This window comes from Neopsephotus bourkii, unplaced genomic scaffold (genome assembly GCF_033783945.1).
Source record: "Neopsephotus bourkii isolate Nb327-2 ecotype Australia unplaced genomic scaffold, CSIRO-AGI_Nbou_v1 NB_168, whole genome shotgun sequence".
Classification (NCBI taxonomy): domain Eukaryota; kingdom Metazoa; phylum Chordata; class Aves; order Psittaciformes; family Psittacidae; genus Neopsephotus; species Neopsephotus bourkii.
In genome coordinates this window covers 14927515-14947491 of record NW_026900684.1, presented here as the reverse complement: position 1 = coordinate 14947491, position 19977 = coordinate 14927515, and the positions used below count along the sequence as shown (strand labels likewise).

General features: G+C 40.5%; 1 protein-coding gene across 2 annotated transcripts; it reads right to left on the bottom strand.

Annotated features, from left to right (window-relative positions):
• Window positions 1-56: 56 nt before the first annotated feature.
• PPID (peptidylprolyl isomerase D) lies at window positions 57-14307 on the bottom strand. Of its 2 annotated transcripts, XM_061373544.1 has the most exons (10): window positions 13987-14295; window positions 12153-12293; window positions 11609-11715; window positions 8694-8882; window positions 7509-7631; window positions 5824-5930; window positions 3319-3460; window positions 955-1041; window positions 828-870; window positions 57-292 (listed from the first exon to the last, which is right to left on the bottom strand). In XM_061373544.1, the coding sequence occupies exons 1-10, from the start codon at window positions 14069-14071 to the stop codon at window positions 204-206; spliced, it is 1113 nt and encodes a 370-aa protein (XP_061229528.1). In that variant the 5' UTR covers window positions 14072-14295; the 3' UTR covers window positions 57-203. The 2 variants fall into 2 exon arrangements, with proteins under 2 accessions (XP_061229528.1, XP_061229530.1); XM_061373546.1 differs by lacking the exon at window positions 955-1041 and having other exon boundaries at window positions 13987-14307.
• Window positions 14308-19977: the final 5670 nt, after the last annotated feature.

The following is a 19977-nucleotide window of genomic DNA, read 5'->3' as shown; positions in this document are numbered from 1 at the left end:
GCAAAAACACACCGAGTGGCAAAACACAAGTTATTACAGCTTAAAAATAAAACCACTTCACCTTTGAACAGTTTGTCTTTATTATTAGACTTCTGAGTTGTAAACACTGAGAACTGCAGCACAGGGCAAATGAACGAAGCAACTCCATTTATCCTTTTGCATGAGTTAGTGCATAGATTTAGAAGGTTTGGAAAAAAAAAAAATCAAGCAAACATTTTAGCATAAGCTGCCTTCTCTTTCTCCTTCTGGGCTTTTATCTTCTGCTTGATTTTGAGTGTTTCCGTCTGGATAGCTGCTTAGAAAGAAAATCCATGATAGATTTACGGTAATCTCTTTACATTATGTCTCTTAATATGTCAAGACCAGCTCATACTGCTGCACCTTACCCATGTTATTTCATTTAATAGAACTGCATTAATCTTCAATTAGGTCAGATACACTAGCAGCAAAAAACCTTGTCCCTACGGTAAAGTGACCAGGTAGAAGAGGATGTAGCAAGCACAGTACTGGTGCCAGCACAGAATTCATATGACAAAAATCTTGTCCAATTAGACCGGGAAATTAAGTTAGTAAGACTTCTGTGACACAGGGAGATGGTTCAAGAGGCATGTTGTTGACCTACATCAGCAGGTAACCCAGAGCAACAGAAGCATCACTGCTGTATAAAACCAGATGAGAACACATCAGAGGGCTCTGTCAGTGCTGAAGTTGTTAGAGGCCAGCATTTTGGCCATGGCACTGGTATGAGTTCCTACAAAATACTACCCTGATTAATTTGTTACATGCTTAAAAAGTAAAGAATTTGTAAAGAAACAGCTTTATTTTACCTTTGTCTTCAGGGGCAATTTCGTGAGCCTTTTTAAGATCAGCCTTAAATAAAAGAGAAACGTAAATTAATCTTCTGATGAAGTGTTTAGCTAAGATAAAAATTCTATTAAATATTGTGATCATTACCAATGCCTGATCGAGATCTTTTACTCCCTGCCATCCTTGAGCCCGTCTGTAGAGAGCTTTAGTATTTGCTGGATCTATTTTAAGAGCCTGTAAATTTAATAAAATTGTCATGTTAACATTTCATATACTTCACAGCCTCCCATCTCCACAAATGGCACAGTTCACACCAGCAGACAGTATCTCCAGTTGGTTTGAGGGTAAGCTGTCAAAACATTAACTGTGTAAAAAGGAATGCTCTAATGTAGCACACTGAATAGCCAGCTAATCAGTTTTAATATCATTGCACCAGGAGTGGCCTTTTGTGAAGGGCAAGCAAACACTGAGGATAAAATGGAACATCTGTGCATGTTTGTGCACATATAAATATATGTATATATATGTATGTATCTGTTAAGGCAAAGTTGTTACTGCAGTTCAAATTATCCTAACCTTGAGTCTTACAGTATAAGTCTGTATTGCAGCTCTTTCCTTCACACCAAAAAAAAAACCCTCAAATGGTGTCATAAATAAAACACACAGATTTCCTGTAAAGGTTTTTTCACTGTAGGATAGAAAGATGCATCCAAGCAATCCCATCTCATGCTTCAGGAACCTTGCCAAGTTCCAATCATTATGTCTCTTTTGAGCTGAACAGTTTCACTAATGTGTATATATGCCAGTATGGCATATCAAAATAGGAAATGGTGGCTGGGCAAAGAAGTTGTTCCACTATTTATGATTACTTTTTTTTTTTGAGGTACCTTAGTGAATTTGGCTAGCTACCTGTTTCCTTTTCTTGCCTGTGAAGATCACATTCTTTTTTCTTACTGCAGATAGCTCTACCATGTGTCTTTTTATTATTTTAAAGAATATATTGGAAATGTTTGCATTAATGTATGGTTTCATTTATTCCACTTTCTAACTTTTAATCAGTAATTAAGAATTACTGACACTGGACAATGCATCCAGATTTTTTTACATCACTTCAGTATTGGCTGTTAAATAAAAAGGCAGTATTGCTCTGGGCACCTGTCCTGACCTCTCTGCTATAAAGCTTGTATCGTCTTCTGTGTTAAGAATTAGGAAATGAGGGTTCTGTACCATGTACACATAGGTAGCATTCCTTGGTTTTAGCTCAACCACTGGGCTTACAGCTATTTTAGAGTGAGGTTGGTTTGACTATATTTAGCCATTTGCAATTCCTTATTTACACCAAGTAACACGTATTACAGGTTGGTAGTTTAAATTGCTGGGTGCCTTAGGAAATCACAGAAGTGAAGTGTATGGTTTCTCATTAACAATTGCTTTGAACTCTCCTAGTTAGCCTTAGGAAACTGCTGTTCTTACTAAAATTCTGATATGCTGTTTAACACTTGTTGTGAGATGTAAGCTGAGTACCTTGCAGAAATCTGTTGCAGCTATGGAGCTGTCTTTATCTAACAACTCTGTGATCTTAAGGTGTGGGGATTTTTTTCCACAGTGGCACATACTGTAGTTAATAATTTCCATCTGTAACACTTAAATGCCGTTTCAATTTTTACCATTCTTTAGACGACAGGTATTACACTACACCACTGTTGGTTTATTTTCCTCATTCCCCATTTGTCCATTCTAAATACAGGTTTATGAAAGTTTTCCATGTGCTAACACCATCAGCAGGCTAGAAAGTAAGCCAGCTCTCTGAAGACCCTCACACACAGATGGGCCGAGACTCCTACTTTCAGCATGAAGCCCCGGAAGGTTCTGCTCAGGATCCTGTACTAACAGATAAGAACATTCTTCAGTCAGTTCCTTCAAAATCTCAGAGTTTTACCAAACTATCTAAAGTTTCCTCAGATGTACTAAATTCTGACAGTATGTCTACGTCACCATTCCTTCCTCTCCACCCTTTCATTCTATTATTTTTCATTGTTTCCATATTTATTATTTCCTTCTTTCCTCCTATTCACTGATTTCATCTCACTACTAAGCCTACCTGAAAAGGGCTTTAGTTAGAATAAGGTACAAGACCATCAATCTAAAAGCAAATAGAATGTTTTGCTCGTGCTAGTCTTCCAGAGAAAAGTATTCCTCTTTCACTAAAAACAGTTTAACTTCATAATATAAAAATCAGCTCTGCAAGCCAAACTGACAGCGACAGTGTGCATTTTATCTGGCAGTAGTAACACCCCTCTTTTGTTTGATTCTAATGAGTCATTTTCCATTTCAACATCTTTTTTAAAACCCATGTACTGGAAAAGTTAGGAATAACTTCACAATCAGCCTTCCACTTTGTGGAAGCTTGTGAGAAGCTTGTGAGAAGACTCTGTAAAAAAGCTTTGCAGTTTCAGTCTCCATTTTCTGTCTAGGACAACTGTTCATCAAAATACTAGACATTAACTTTACCTCTGAACAACTTTCAATGGCTCCCTGCCAATCTGACAGTTTTAGTTTACAAGCGCCAATGTTTAGAATGCAGGTCAGAGCAACAGTTTTTAGCTTTGGTTTGTCTGCCTCCTCTGCCAGTGCTTCAGAAGCTTCTACATACCTGCAGAAAAACAGATTTAGAAAGCACATGTATTAGTGTTGCAACTCCCGTTTTGTTCTGCCCTTAGCCATCTTTCTACAGGTATGTGCAAACTGGCCTATCCAAAGTGGTATTTTTAAAGCAGCTTCAATTCCACTATTACAAGTATCTATTAAACTAAATATACAAGACTTATCCTGACAAGAAAGATTAACCCCCTGGTGGTGAACGTTTTCCTGTAACTCCTAGTCCTCCACTGTACTAATAGCATTCCTTTTCTTAGATAAATGCACTATTTAGATGGCATGAAACCATTAGGATTTCTCTCAGTGATTGTTTATTCCCCAAAACATGTTCTCATTAGTGGCAAAAAGTCAGCACTACCACTGCATCTTCCATGTTCATGGGAAGCTTCACCTCTTCTTCAGCTCCCTCAGCAATATTTTAATTGGTGTAGGATTCTATGGCTAAAATCAGAAGCTAACTTTACCTTGTAAAGGAAGGTGGTTTATGAGCATTAATAACTCCACCTTCTTTCCACTGTCTTCACAACTTTTTTCCTGAACTTCAAAACTGACAGTAGTTCAGGACTAAGCCACATCGTTCAGAACACCTGTTTCATAGGAAAACTGGTAGGCAAACTGTAACTCATTCTCCTTGAATTATGGTGTGCTAATGCTGTCAGTTTTTATGTCAAGTTGCATACGTTCACCTTTTGAGCATGCCATGATTAATGCTCTCTTTGCAGATCAGTGCCTATGTAAGTTTTATTTTTGTATGCCCTATGACTGTTGCATGGTATGTATGCAACTTTGGATCACAGAAACAAGCAATACTTAAAAAAGATGAGAACCAGAAGAGAGAGAAAAGGGCAAAAAGCTAAGGAGAGTTATGTTTGAAATGAACATCTCTAATATTTATAAATCACACCAAAACATGAAAGACAAGAAATAATATGGTGTGGGGTTTTTTTTAAGTGTCAATTCTTACATATAAAATAAATAAATAAAAATGTTTAAGCACCAGTAGGAGAAGAAAAAGAACATAAAAGTTATAATGGTTACTGTTGGTAAAAAAGAAAAAAAACGCCACTGCCAGGATGGCTTGCTGATGAGTTATAGTTAAGACATGGAAGATACCTCGCCCAGAGCTATTTTATGCCTTTCAGTTCTGATGCAATGCCAGCTAATATACACCATTGTACATAAGGGTGTATACATAAAATACATAAAGTATTAGATTTTTAGTACAGAACAACAGGACATGTCCACAAAAGTCTGACCTATATAGATCAGTTGGAAAGATCAAATTTGTTTACCCCACAAAAGCTTGTTTCCTTTCAATCCACAAGGACAAACAAATAGGGACCAAATAGAAACCGTCTGCTCAAATTTGAAGAGCCTTCACTGGGGGTGCTTAAGAGTAAGCAAGGCAACTAATTGTAAGAGATGATACTGACCTAAGAATGGAGAGAAGAAATGGACAGCTACAACACACAAAGCCCTAAAGATCCATTTCAGCCTCTTTTCTGGGTGATTTCTGACAGGCTTACATAGAAATCCTGTTTACTTTAGGTTTTCTGTTGGTCTATGAGGGCTTTTTGAGGGCAGGGGGAAACGCTGCATCTTGGGTTAGTATCTGTAATCAACAGATACACTTTTATGGCTCAGAAAGATACCATTTGTTTGAATCCCAGTCAGTTAAAAACTCAGCTGAAGCATTAAATATGCCCAAATTCTTTTTATTTCATTGTTGTTACCGGTAGTTAACCAGTGATCATTGAGAAGGTAGGGATAAAGGTCAGTATAACTTGAAAATATATGTATATAGGAGAAGCTCATATACATAAAGCAAAAAGCATGAAAAAAAGAAGGAGCAGTATTGAAACAAAAGCAAGACCGCCATGATTTTGAAAGCATGATTCTGAAGTATACGTGGAGTCAGGATGATGGTATGAAGCCTCAGAAAAAATAATGGCAAATTAATAAGGGTCACTTTGGGGTACTCAAACTGACCCGTTTGCTAAACCTACTGGCTTTTAGAAATCTGAGAAAAAGTATCTCCCTCCTTTTCTGTCCATTGAGTACCTCTGTCTACTATTGTGCTTTCTTCCCAGTTATGCACCAGCACATCAAGAGTATTAAAAAAGAGCATTTAGTCAGTTCTAAACTATACTTCCTGCCTGTAGCTCTTACCTATAGCAGTGAGTAGAAGACCTGCTTGAGTAAGTAGCTAAAGAACAACCACATCTTTTCCAGATTTAGAAGGCTCTTTGTTTAAAAAAGAAAAAAGCAACAGGCACTTTTTAAATGCACATATCATTGCTTGATATCAGTATTAATTTGGGTTACAAGAACTACCTGATTGAATGATGATAGCCTTACCGTAAACTTTTACTATACTTTTTAGCTGCCAATGCCCAATTTTGTGATTTGAAGAAAGTATTTCCTATATTCTTTATGTCTTCTGCTATGGCCACAATCTTGTCAACCTAATAAAATAAATGGAAAACATAAAGTATGAATGTACTTATGAAAGAAGTCTTGAATTAACTTCATGTTTAACTCAGGTTCATCCTCTTTCAAAGATTATAAAATCTCAGAATAAAAACATTCCGATTGTAGACAAAGACTAGCTTCAAACCACTCCCATAAAATTTTCTACTTTATGTAACACAGTAGTCTGAAAGATTAAATTCCTAATGGGTTTTCTACAGTATAAAGGGTGAGAAAATACCAGAAACAACATAGCAGTTAAGCTCCTTCCCCTAGATGCTGCTACCCACAGAAAGCTATATATAAAGGTGTTGACCGTTACTCATGTAAAAGATGACATGCTAACAACCAAAGTATTCAACCAAGACTGACTTATTCCACAGAAAATAACTTGTCTTCTGCTTCTCAGAATGGTAAGAGTCCTCTGAACTCTGCACACACTCGAATTAGAGAGTTTTTCAACACAGTTCTTCTATCAAAACACTTAAAACACTTGTAGAAGGAGAAAAAGAACAACTGCCTGTCTTTATTGAATCCATTGTTCTATTTCCAGAATGGCATACATTTCCAGTGTTATTTTTCCAGTGGCAATGAAAGTTTATAATTACTGCTGCCTGTAGCACAGCTGTCTTAAGCTCCGTCACGTGTATATATTGCCATTTGTAAGGCTATCAGTTCACCCTTCTGCTCTACTAGAATCAGTGACCTTGGAAAAAAACTAATTACAGCATGAGACCAATGTCATCGTGGTTTCTGTAATTAGTTTATATGAACTAGTTTAAAATTAAAGGCAGGCACCTGCCAACTTCAGTTCTGAACCACAGCAAATGCTATCTATCCTAAAACAATTTCACAGGCTGAAGTCGTTCTCAGTGGCCTTATACAAGGAGTGTCTTGTTTTCTAGCTGTAATGTTTCTTTGCTATTCTATTTCCAATACTCTATTTGGAACCTACACATGCAGCCTCCTTTTTCTGCCCCTCTGTAAATTCACTGATTTACAGTTTGTCTATTTCACTTCATGATGAAGTAAAAACCTGCAGAGGAGCTCCCTAACTCTCACCATCAGGTCTCTCCCTTCAGTTTGAACAACCTGAGCAGCAAACAACTACTGGGAATTGAAAACAACTAGCTCTGATGTAGTGAAAAACTTCTTTAAAAGTTGATCTTCTACTATTTCTAGTACATGAAGCAAAATATTTTTAAAGTTGCACAGAAAAAGAGTGTAAGTACAACATTTAGTCATCTGCAGGATGGAGTTCCAGTAATTGCAATTTGTCACTACGGCACAAAAAAGAGTAGAAAGAAACGAAGGACAGGAAAAAAAGTGCAGTAACTGTTAAGTAATTGTTGGTTAACTTAATGGGGGAAAAATCAGCTGCAATTAGTACTGGAAAAAAGCGAGAGCAATCCACTCCCACAGTATTCTCTTTCCTAAAACTATCACCATTTAATCAGGACCTTGACTGATTCCTAAGAACAAAAGGCTTAGGGAACATCATCACATACACCATGTAACTCAGATTACCTACCAGGTTTACATTCTGTAAAATACCTTAAAAGAAAAATACTTACATCTTTCAAGTCCATATCTGAATCTTCAGGAAAATCTGGATGAGCATCTCCAGATCCATCCTGAGGCACAATTCCCCAGTCATCTCCTTCCTTTAGCTCTCCACATTCTGCAATGACGCACAACTGAAAAATAAAGTATAAACAGCAGTGTTAGTTATTAAGACAGCTTCCCCCCCCAGAACAAAGCTACAATTGATGAGTGCTCTTTCAAATTCAGTAAAAATGCTTTTTCATCAGTTGTTTGGGTGCACTGATTTCAGAAACCCATCACTTCATTAGCCTACCCATCACAGAATGGTTTGGGCTGGAAGTAACCTTTAAGATTATCGAATTCCAACCCCCTGCCACAGGAAGAAACACATTCCACTAAACCAGGTTGCTCGAAGCCTGTCGAACCTGGCTTTGAACACTGCCAGGGATGGGGCAGCCACAACTTCTCTGGGCAGCCTGTGCCAGTGCCTCACCACCCTCACAGGGAAGAACTTCTTCCTAATATCTAACCTGAATCTTCCCCTCTTTCAGTTTAAAGCCATTCCTCCTTATTCTATCCCTACATGCCCTGGCAAAAAGTCCCTCTTCAGTTTTCAAAAGGCTTTTGTCACAGAAAGCATTAAGTTCAGAGGAGCAGCATTCCATGAACACCATACCCACGCTCCATGAAGAGGCTGGAAGAGGAACTGGCAGCAGGCTGAGCTGCAGCAAAACACAAGACATGGAAGTTCTACTGCATTACAGAAGACAGTTCTTTCTCAATCTACTAAGTCTTTTAAAGTTACAGAGGTACTAATTTTTCAAACCACAGACTGAGTTGACCTACACACCAACTGCTTTTCCAGAAATACAACAAGAATTACATATCCCCTAGGTAGGATTGTGAATTCCACCTTTTAATTCCACCACCCATCCTACACTTCTAGCTGTGCATTTCCACCTTCACCCTGGTAGAGGCTTCCACCCTCACAGCTGTGTTGAACAATAAATACTTTTTTTGTGCAGGGGAGATTTACAGCAAAAGAACAAAAGCCTCTTGACAAGGACAGCAAAATGGAAAATAACACTGTTCATAAGAATAACTGGCTAACATTTAACAGTTGTAAACATTACACCAAGCATTTAGAAGAAAGGAATATACATCATATAATGGAAGAATAAACATCATCTGTAGGTGCTCTGGATTTTGCTTACCTTAGCAGGAGTTTCTCCATTCACTTCAACATTTTCCAGTATTTTAACTACTCCCATTCCTTTAATCACTTGGCCAAACACCACATGTTTCTTATCCAGGTGAGAAGTAGGCACCGTTGTAATGAAGAATTGAGAGCCATTAGTACCAGGTCCTGCATTTGCCATGCTCAGCAGCCCCGGTTTATCATGCTGTGTTGGGGAAAAGAAAATCACAACATATAAAAGATCTATTATAAAACCATACAAAAGATCCTGTGAGGCAGTTAATATATACAGCAAGGACAGCCATAATGGCAACTTGGTAAACCAGTTACATATAGTTAGCAATTAATTTTAGCCATCATGACTGAGAGGGCAAATACCCAGCTCTGCACCTTTAATCGCTGCACAGCATTCCAGCAAGCAGAGCTGCCTGTGTGACTTGATGCTGTAACATCTGTCTGCTTCTGGTACACTCAATCCCTGCAGTGCTGCCAAGCTTGGACAGATCGCCTGAGAGACATGTGAAATTCCTCCCTGGATTACTCAAGACCACTGGCCTTGAGAAACAAAGCCAAACACCACTTAAACCAACTTCAAAGTTACACTCTCAGGATGGGTATGTATTAATTTTATAAAGGCTGCTCACCCAAAGTATGTTGTAGAACTGTGGGGTTTATGGGTCTGTGGTCTTTATCATTTAAAGGTTGGGGGAGGAAGGGAGGAAGGTTAACTCCTTCACTTTTATAGAGAGTCAGTTTTTATTCTGTTGCAATTTTTAACCATCTAATTATTTTGGCTTATGCTACCAGGCCACAAACTAACAAAACTTTATTAAACAGCCCAACATATAATATTGTTTATCTTGTTTGCTGCAAGTACTTTTTCCTTCTTTGAAATAAGAATTATCTTGCACCACCACATAATTACTTCATTTTCACTTGCACTGCAAAAATGTACTTTTCATATGTCTTGCGATTCTCTTGTTAAACTGGCATGACACAGCCATTAAGATGTTATTCTCCTCAAGCTGATCTGTTATTAAGTGTAAGGAACCCTGTTTAACTTAAATCAGCACGTTATACCACCCATATATACTGAAGCATGTAAACTGTGGTATTCCTAAGAAACTTGGTATCGTGGGGAGAAGGGGAGGAAGACCACCATAGCAACTGTCAGACTTCAGAGAACATCTCTCCCAACTGTAATTAAATCTATGATGAATGTCTGGTCTACATTTATAGCTATTGCTCCAAACCTGGTTATGGACTTTGACACCTGACTAGTAGAGTAATACCATATTTTGTTTTCTTACAATATTGTTTGGAGGCAAACACAATTTCAGTCAGGGCTTTGTTTTGGACATGGGCCAACAATGCCTGTAATTTTTTTAGTCAGTATTATTGAGGAGTCATTCATATGCCATCACATAATTAGACATATGAACACAGTTAATGCCAGTGCTGAGACTGTTACACCTACAGCCCCGGGTGTCTTGGCTGTTGTAAGGGGTACTTGAAAAACATGTTATTTTTGTTGTTTCCAAGTTGTACTTCTATCCAGCTTCAAGATGTGATTACTCACAGTTCAAGCACAAGGGATTTTTTCCTGCCACACGGCCCTTTCTGTACAGCTGAGAACACAGATGAGCACTCAGAAACAATTACTATGGTTGCAGTTCTTCTCCAGAACAGCTAAGTCTGCTATCCAAAACATCTAAGTCACAGTGTACAGGTAGTACTTAAATTTGAAGATCTTCAAATACTGTTTAAATTTGTAGGCTTAAAGCGTGCATATCTGCAGTCTTCTTCCCTTCCTGGAATAGCCATTTTTAAAGCAAGGTAAAATGCTTAAAATGCTAAAATGCTTAAAAAAGATTTTTTTCAAAAGTCAATTTATGTCAAAAGACAGACTCTGGAGGCATCAACTGCATTTGATTTTGATAATGACGAGAAGCCTGAAGAATTGTACTGGACATTTTGAAAGGTATGCCTTTGCAAAAGAAACAAGAAAAGATACAGGATACACCCTGAAAAAACTGCTGATCTAAAATTGTACATGTGGTGTAAAGCACATGCACTTGCAGTGTCGCCGGTGTCACTAGATGCTGATTTTGAGGACAAAGATTGTGTCAGAATTTCCTACTCTTGCAGCGCAGCTCCTGCCTCTCTTCACACTGCTGGGCTGACAAAACTGCTTGTGGGACTACACTAATGGTTGCTAGTAATGAAATAGTGAGCTCTGATACAACAGTGGGAATAAGTAATGGAAAGAATAGGAATTTCTGCCATCAAAGACAGCATCTCTTAAAATGACATCCTCAAATTGAGGCCTTTGCATATTCAAAAACTTGCTTTGTTCACAGCACGTTTTTCCAACATTTTGGGTGAAAAAAGCCACTTATAAACAACCATTTACTTCTCGTACCATTGAAAATAAATGTAGTGGGGAAAGTGCTTTATCTTTTGGATTCATCCTGCAATCTACCATGGATTCCCTACTTAAGACAGGTATTTCTCACATCTGATCTGAATGTTCCTAGTATATGAAAACAAAGGTATAAAATCCAGTTAATGCTAGCATACTGTGTATGTCTGAGTAACAAAATTTGCCACTCTTATAATAATACCCTTAATTTGATGAGAACTAAAATATTGTTTCAAATGAATTTCTGATGGTGCAATTAAAAAAAACAATTGAGCTATGGTTGACTTTGTTCAGTGAGGTTGACCTCATTTTGTGTATTCATACATGTATTTGTTCTGTACTCAACAAAGACTTTAAGGGCAAACTAGTTGGGGCTTTTTTGCTGCATTCATTTGACTACTTAAAAATACGTGAACCTTGGACTAAACAGTGCTAATTCTGAACATCAAGAAAAAAAAAATCACTGAAACTTAAAAAAATGAACACAACTAGTATTTTCAATGGAGTACCTTATAATGAAAGTTTTCATCTTCAAATTTTTCACCATAGATACTTTCTCCACCTGTGCCATTTTGGTTTGAGAAATCTCCACCCTGAACCATAAACTGCTTTATAACTGTAAAAGAAAGTAATTATAAAATATAGCAGCAAGGCAGGAAAGGCATGAAATAAAAATAATTTGGAGATGATGAGCAATCCGTGTCAGCAGCACCCATACTTAAATAAACCAAAACCCACCCTTTGTTAAGTGTCCCCTAAGTACTCTTTTTCAGTTGATATTTAATCCTTTACCTGAAATTCATTTCAACCTACTCACAGGGCACACTAGACTAGTTTTACTATTACTAACTTACTAATGCATTTATATTTTACTATTGTCAATGCATGGTAAGAACATCTCGTCATTAGAAGGGTCAGAAAGTCAAAAACTTTACTTTCAATCAAGCTACTTCTTAAACAAGTGCTCCAAGATATTGTTTAACATTATTTCGAATACTGATAATGTAGGACTTCTGTTACCAACAGGAAAAGAGAGGATTTCACAGAACTTACTTCTGTGGAAAGGACATCCTTTGTAATGGAGAGGTTTTCCAGTGGTAGGCCCCGTTCCTTTCTCTCCCGTACATAACGCACGGAAATTTTCAGCAGTTTTAGGTACAACATCAGCAAATAATTCAAAGACAATGCGTCCAACTGAAATGACAGACGAATGAAGCATACGTTTAAGTCCCATCCTTGGCACGGTGATGTGTTACTGGGCAAATGAAATCAATGTTTCAGACTTGACTGTTACTCAGTTTGCATTTTGGGGTTGTTCAATGGCAACTGCTGGCACAGATACAGTAGATTTTTAGCAAGATTATCAGCAACACCACTATCAAGAACACTGTAAGGGGAATAAAGACAGATTCTGCCAAAAACGTGAAATGGATCTTTTGCCAGGAAAATGTACACAGGAAATTACACACACATGTATTAAAGCCAAATTATGTACTTTAACATGTATACTTATGTCTATTTTAACATATATATGTAGTTTGTTCAACCAAAAATAGACAAAATTTAAAGACTGGTTTACCTTTTATTTGATCAAAAAGCTTGTGCCAAACATGTATACTAACCTTACTCCTCATTCTCTTAAACCCCAATTTTACTAAGACACAGTAATACCTGAGGATGAATAATAGTTATTTACAGTTACAGATGCTGCAAGCAATTGTTAAATCAAAAAATGTACGTGTTTTAACTGAAGGAAGTGAAACCTGTGTCGCTAACAGATCCTGTAATAGTTGATAAATGGATTCTGTGTCAGACTCTCATCTTTTCACAGAGTGGCTTCTCAGGGAGCTGTTTCTCACTCCCAGCAGCTGCCATCAGTTGATGATCCTGTTTTCTCATCAGCCTCACAGTCAATTAGTTAACATAACTTCACTTTACCGGAAGCTGAATGTAAATATATTAATTCTAATTAATACAGGGATGAAAACAAATTAGAGAACTGAAAGTCAATAACCACAAATCCTCTTGCAGACTTGCTTTTATTCTTTTGAGCAGCAGAACAAATACATGAGAGGTGCTGCCTTGACAAAACGGCAGCATCTACCTTCACCCATGCAAATGCTGGGAACCTGCACTTTCAAGTACCACCCCAGCTCCTATGTTGTTGTTTTCGGATTTCCATTTTGAACGTTCACACAGATTTTCCAGTGACCTCCTTGCAACCCTGGCGACAGGCGCCAGGCCCGCCTCAGCTTTCACCTCCTTACACCACAGCTGCCCGGCTCAGCTGGTCCCCAGTGCCCGGGTGGCAGAACCCCTTCCTGACCAAGGCCGAGTCCTGCGGTGGGGTGAGGGGGCGCGGGCCGCGGCCTGCACCCACATGGCGCCGGCTGGTGCGCGTCTCTGAGGGACGCCTGTGGCAGGGGGTCAGTCGTTGCTGCAGAGGTACCAGCTCCCGCACGGAGACGCCCCCAGCTGGGAAGCCCCGGGCATGGGGTACCTGTGCAGCCACGTAGCCCGTTTCCCTCGGGCCTGTTGGTTCTGGTGAGGAAACCTCGGGGGGAGAGCGCAAAGCCCCTGGGGAAGCCCCTCCCCGTCCCAGGGACTCCCGTTTACGGCGGGCCGCGTTTTAATTCCTCCCTTGAGCCGCTGTTGGTACTCGCAGCCCGGGGAACTACAGGCAGCGCGGTGTGGCGCCACCGGGGCCCAAGCCTGGTTGTTCCTCCCCGTCGAGAACGTTCCACTCCGCGGCGGGGCCCGGGAATGAGCCACGCAGCTCCCGCCCGCTCCCCACCACCCGGCCCGGCCCCCGAGCGTTCAACACAGGGGTATCCCAGCCCCCCGACCCGACCCGGTACGGGCCCCGCCGCTCCCGCCCCCTCCCCACCTCGCTCGCCCCCGATGTCCACATCGAAGAAGGTGCGGGGGTTGGAGGGTTGGCTGGGCCGGGCGACAGGAGACGGGTGCGACATATCGCAGCTGCCCGCCGGCGCGGTGGCTCCGCCTGTTCGGCCGCCCGCGATTCCGGCCGCCGAGGGTCGGGGCCGCTCTCCGCTCCTCCCACCGGCAGGGCGGGTGGGTGGCGGGGCATGGACCGCGGGGAAGGAAGCCTGGCCCTGAGCTAACGGTGGCAGGGGCCGTTGGTGTCAGGAGAGGATGGGAGAGCCGGGGCTGTGGTGGTGTCCCCCGGTGCCCCGGCACGGCCCAGCACCGCCATCCCAGGCCGCTGGTGGTCTGGCTGAGGGCCGCCAGTTTTGGCTGCAGCCAGGGCCCCGCAGATGGCTGCAGGAAAGGTGTGCCCCTGCGGCCTGCCTCTGAGCAGCCTGAAATGACTGGGGGTAGTGTGCAAGGGAAAGAATGCCCGCTTCTCTCTCGAGTTTTTACACACACAGAGAAGCCCTGGAAAGGCGGGTGCGGAGAGGGATTTCTAATTTTGCCTGGGTTCATGCTTCGGGAGAGAAATGCTGACTTCGTGAAAAGCTGCAACCCCTGGTAAAACGGGCGTGTTGTCAAAAGTGACTGTCACCACGACTGTTCAGAAACCCCGAATAACTCCTGTCTTCTTAAGGTCTGAAAACAAAATGTGTTTCTTTCCAAAGTGTGAGTATCACAATAACTGCTACAAGGCAGTCTCTTCAGCCACTTGCATTGACCAAGGGATGTGAATACCATCACAGAACTTTGTTGGGGCTCCTCAAGGTGCAGAATTCCCAAGTGGATGAATGGTCAACATGGCCACATCCTGTGCTCACTGCCATCAGGAAGGCAAGGTATATGTTGAGGGAAAAGAAAAAGGGTGCTGGGCTTTTACTCTTGCAAACTTACAGCCTTTTGCTGAATGTAGCTGATCAAAAGAAGCCTCTATTCCTTGGACTTCTCTAATCAATCCCAGAAAACTATATTCATCTTTTGATTCATTGTATCATCCAAAGGCTTTCTCCTTTAATTCATGGCATCTTTGTATGTTTAGACTTGAGTTTCACCAAGCTGTTTTTCATCTCTCTCAGTATGTTCCTAATATTAGTTGTGTCAGAGGGCAGTTGTAATTCCCAGACTGAAAGAAAAGTAGCACTGATATTACTAACACTGTAGTCCATGTACTTCATCACAATTATTCCCACAGCCTCTGTGCAGATGTTGGATAGAAGAGGTGATTGGCACCAAGTAGTGTGTATTGCATCTGAGAGACCTTAACAGAAGGAAAAGCTATCTGCTACCATCTGGGAATGCTTAGTGAGGAATCAGTGGAACCATGCTAAGGCATTTTTCTCTCTGAGCCAGGTCATGCAGCTGTGTTGGAGGTTTCACATGCTCCACAATGTCAAAGGCACCAGAGCTCTGAGTCACCTGTAAGTCACCAGGCATCTGGCCGTGGTCAGTGGCTGAGATATTTTTATCATTACACTCAGCCTAGGTGAGGTGCAGTAGTGTGGGAGACGTGATCTCAGCGAGGCAGTTGCTAGCCAAGTGAGTACGGTCTAGGAGAGATTTCTTTAGCAGACATCAGAGTAAACTGTGTTTTGTTGAGTGTGTCCCCCGCAAGAGCTGTTGGCAGCTTCCTCTCAGGAAGAAGCAGTGATTCATGCTTCCAGGAGCAGGCTTACACAGTCCCTGCAGGTTTTTTTCCGGCCAAGTTGGAATAGTCTAGATTAGTAATTCATATTACAGTAGTTGCTCAGGAGTCCCTATGTGCAAGGTACTTTACAGGTACAAAGAAAGAGGCAGTCCCTGTGGTAATTTGGAGATGTGAGCTAAATAACAGAAGTCAAGCAACTTTCTCAGTGTTAGTAGGAGATTCTGGAAAATATGTGAGCTGAATGAATATCTCCAAAGCACAGCAGCAGCATAATTACATAATAATTTATAGTCATTGACAGATTGTAAAAACAAGTATAGTGTCACTTGTGTCAAGAATTTACTGAGTGATTTAATGTTCAAATTATTACATTAAGTTATACACAAAATTGCTAGCCTAATGCTGCAGCCTGATTGAATTCAAAGATCAGAGAAAGGGATCAGCCCGTTGTAAAAATCTTTGTTTTCACTTATTCTTCTCTTCCTGACTAAAGAAGCTATCATTTATAAATGCTTAGAAATGCATATATATTCTAAAACTTGCACTTTGTTGAAGGCACAATAAGCAAATTTATTTCATAGTCATTCTAGCCTGTCAAACAGCATTCATGAAAGAAAAAATTGTAAAATAAATATAATTGTTGATTGTGTAAACTAGGGAAATTGTTGCTGATTGTGTAAGCTAGGAAAATATTTAAGCATTCACATTAGGATTTTTTGCTTTTTGTTTCATTTTCTTGCTCATTCTCACCAATCTGTATTTGACACTGTGAAGAACGTAGAAGCTTAAACATGTTCATTCCGCCAGAAGGTGAGTGCTTTAGCTGAGTGCAGAGCTGCCTTGTCTAGGGATATTAAAAGCCATTTTGGTCTGTATAAGAGTAGCTGTCTGTTTGCGGGGTTTTCACTGCCCTGAACTGTATCTTCAGAATGTGGTCCAGTGGAGTCTGATGGGATCCACCTGAGGAGTGACTGAAGCACACACCTCACTGGCTTTTCAGAACAGGTATTAAGAAACTTTCAATAAGCAAGTTTTTGGTAAGTCTTGGTAAGGACACTTTCACTCCCTTCTGTGAAATAGAGCAGCCACCCAGCCAGTGCCATGTGACACATGGGGTGCATCATGTGCTGTTTCCATGTGACCTGGCACATCAAGCATGTCATCTTCATGAGAGACATGAGACAGGAGAGAGAGAAAGAAATAAATCTATTTTCTCATCATTAGGCTTACTCCATAAAGCTGAATAAAGAGGTTCTAGATTAAACCCATAATGAGCAGTTACTAACTCTGAGATGATTCCTCTAAGCTGAATTAAAATGCAATGTTAAACAATGAAAGAACTGTATGTACTTATCTCGGGATGTTTTAAAAAGAAAAGTGTCTACACAGAGCTGACATAATATGACAGAAATTGAAAGAAGTCATGCATTTACTCATCACTAACTTTCAGATACACTGATTCTAAAGAAATAGTTTAGCTAAAAGCCAAGCAAAAATAAGCAGACTTTTTAGCTGTGTATTTTAGCTCTGTTTTGAATATGTTTCAGAAGCAAATAACAAAGGGTAGCATTTAGGACCTGAGGAGGTATGGTAGAGGGTGCCTATGATTTCTGCTAACAGTACAGCCATGGTTTACAAGGAGAGGCCCAAAGCATTAGAGAGCTGCTGGCCACAGTTGCCACAGTGATGATGTGGGATGACAGTTTCGTTGCTGAATTCCTGCCCTCACTTCTGATACAAATGTATGACCTGTATATTACTGCACTTTCATGTAAATGCATACTACTGTTTATCATAGTTATCACCAAAAGGTATTAAAGGGCTTGTTCCACCTGGAGAGGTCTCCAAAGAGATCTTAAACCAGCTTTCCAGTACCTAAAGGGGACCTACCAAAAGCTGGAGAGGGACTTTTACAAGGGTGTGTAGTGACAGGACAAGGGGGAGTGGTTTTAAACTGAAAGAGAGGAGACTTAAATTAGACATTAGGGAAAACAATCTTCACCTTGAGGGTGGTGAGACACTGGCACAGGTTACCCAGAGAAGCTGTAGATGTCCCATCCCTTTCAGTGTTCAAGGCCAGATTGGACAGGGCTTGGAGCAACCTGGTCTAGTGGAAGGTGTCCCTGCCTTGTAGCAGAGGGGTTGGAATTAGAGGATCTTTGTGTTCCCCTGGAATCCAAACCATTTTATGATTCTGTGAAAATATCAATTATGATGACTTTTTTTTTTGTTTGTTTGTGTGTGTGTAGAAAGCCTTTTTGGATTCATCTAATGTAGAATGGAGTTCAAGGTGAACTACATCAGCATGGATTTAAAGACCAGAGTGCAACCAGAAATATGAAGTCCCACAACAGAATTTGCCACTGAAAATCTGGGATATGAGGCTTTCCAGCAAGGCTTTGGATGGAGTCCTGGGCCAGGAGGCTTAGACGTTCAATTTAACAATGTCAACAACTGTTGCAGAGAGGAACAAAACCAGGTTTTAAACAAATGTATGAACATCATGGGTATGTGCACATGTAAGTATATAAGGTATGAACATCTTACATATATAAGTACAGTAGTGATTTCAGAGGACTGTAAATACCAGTTACCTTCACACAATCCATTTATCACTGTATTACTTGATATTTATATTGTGGTGATTAAAAGGACTCACCTCTTATCTGGCCTTTCCCTCTGTTTTTAGCACCGAAGACTGCTGAAAATTAATGTTTCATTACATACATCCGTATTTCCCAGTAATTTTGAAACAATTATCTTGAATATTTCTCTTTAAACTGTCCTTCATTTTCAGCTAACTGTATGTGCTGTGTAAAAAGACAGTGAAGCTGCTTATCTATATTAAGGCAGCACCTCTGTGGCACTGTTCCGGGGCTGGGAAAAGTTGCTGCAGCAACAGCTCAAGTTATGTAATACTCAGTTCCACGATGGATGAGTAAGCCTGTTTGCAGGGGGCTGCAATCCCAAGCTCTCCACTCCTGTCAGTTTCTGCCCCTGCTTGCAAAGTGGAATGCATTTTATAATAGGTTTTATAATTCTCTGTTGAGAGTAATTCATACTTGCTCTGCTAACTAGTAATAATGGCAATATGGAGAGAGAATAATTCTAGACATACTTGGTATCACTTTGTACTTGGCATGTTTGAAGTGGCAATAAAAATTGGATTTTGTTTATTTTACAGAATCCAAAATGTTGCTGAAGCATTGCAAAGTGTCGCAAGACAACCTGTGTTGATGTAACTTAGCACGCGTCACCATGCTAAGCAGTAAGTTATTAGTGAGCACCATGGATTAACAAACTTTTTGTTAAATCTTCAGAGCTTAGTTACCTCTTCTGGCCTCTGGCTTCTTTCTGTGGTTCCTCCAAAGCCTAGTTCTGACAACAAAGCTTTTGGAATATTTTGGATTTGTGCATTCAGGTCCAAGCAGGGGGGAAGGGAAGCAGCTGTAACAGAATTCAGATTTCATCCAGGTCCTGGGGACAGGGAGGCAAAGTGTGACCTGGAAGAGTTGACTTTCAACCCAGTCTATCCCGGCTATAAGACCTAATCCCTGCTTTCTCAGGAGAGAGTCTTCTGAGAAATCTACGCGCTATGAAACACAGGAATACTTACCTGAGCATTCAGCTATTCCAGGTTTTGAATGACATTTTTATGGTTTAGTGGTGGACTTGGTAGTGCTAGGTTAACAGCTGGACTTGATGATCTTAAAATTCTCTTCCAACGTAAATGATTCCATGATTTTTATATGCCACATTTTTATTTCCTGTATTTCCTAGAAGAGGTGAGGGCTGTAAACATACCATCTTGCTGCAAATGGTTTCTTGACAGATAGTATAGCTTTTTTCTTTACATCTGCTCAAACTTTGCACACCACTTTTGCTGTTCTTTAAGAAATACAATCCAGTGCTTATTTCTGGAGCTGAATGCCTAGATTCTCATTTGCATGATTACTATGTCAACCAGGATGTCTTTCATCTTGTTCAGCCACACCCTGCTATTCACTTCCCTTTCGCTGTACTGTCACCTCCATGCCCTCACTCTTTGGTTCTTCAGCTTTGCTTGCATGGGCTGATCTTAATGACTGGGGGCATTTGGTGATGATGGTGGAAGTAAAGAATCAAGAGCTGCAAGAATACCCAAGCTGGAAGGTTTACACTGGGTATTCCACCTCACAGATGAAGTGGCTGAGAACCTTCAAAATGGCAATGCCTTCTGAGAACAGGTCTCAAGACAGGTCAGCTGAGCACTATAGGATTCAAGCTGGGGTCACAGAGGGAGCAGCTGATCAGATTATCAGG

What these genes read in the sequence shown, in the direction of transcription:
- PPID (XM_061373544.1), bottom strand. Translation starts at nt 14,071, where the DNA reads ATGTCGCACCCGTCTCCTGTCGCCCGGCCCAGCCAACCCTCCAACCCC. An exon ending in ATGGAGAAACTCCTGCTAAG is followed by an intron (nt 7,632 to 8,693) that starts GTAAGCAAAATC and finishes TTTATTTTTCAG; the next exon opens with TTGTGCGTCATTGCAGAATG. An exon ending in AAGATCTCGATCAGGCATTG is followed by an intron (nt 871 to 954) that starts GTAATGATCACA and finishes CTTTTATTTAAG; the next exon opens with GCTGATCTTAAAAAGGCTCA.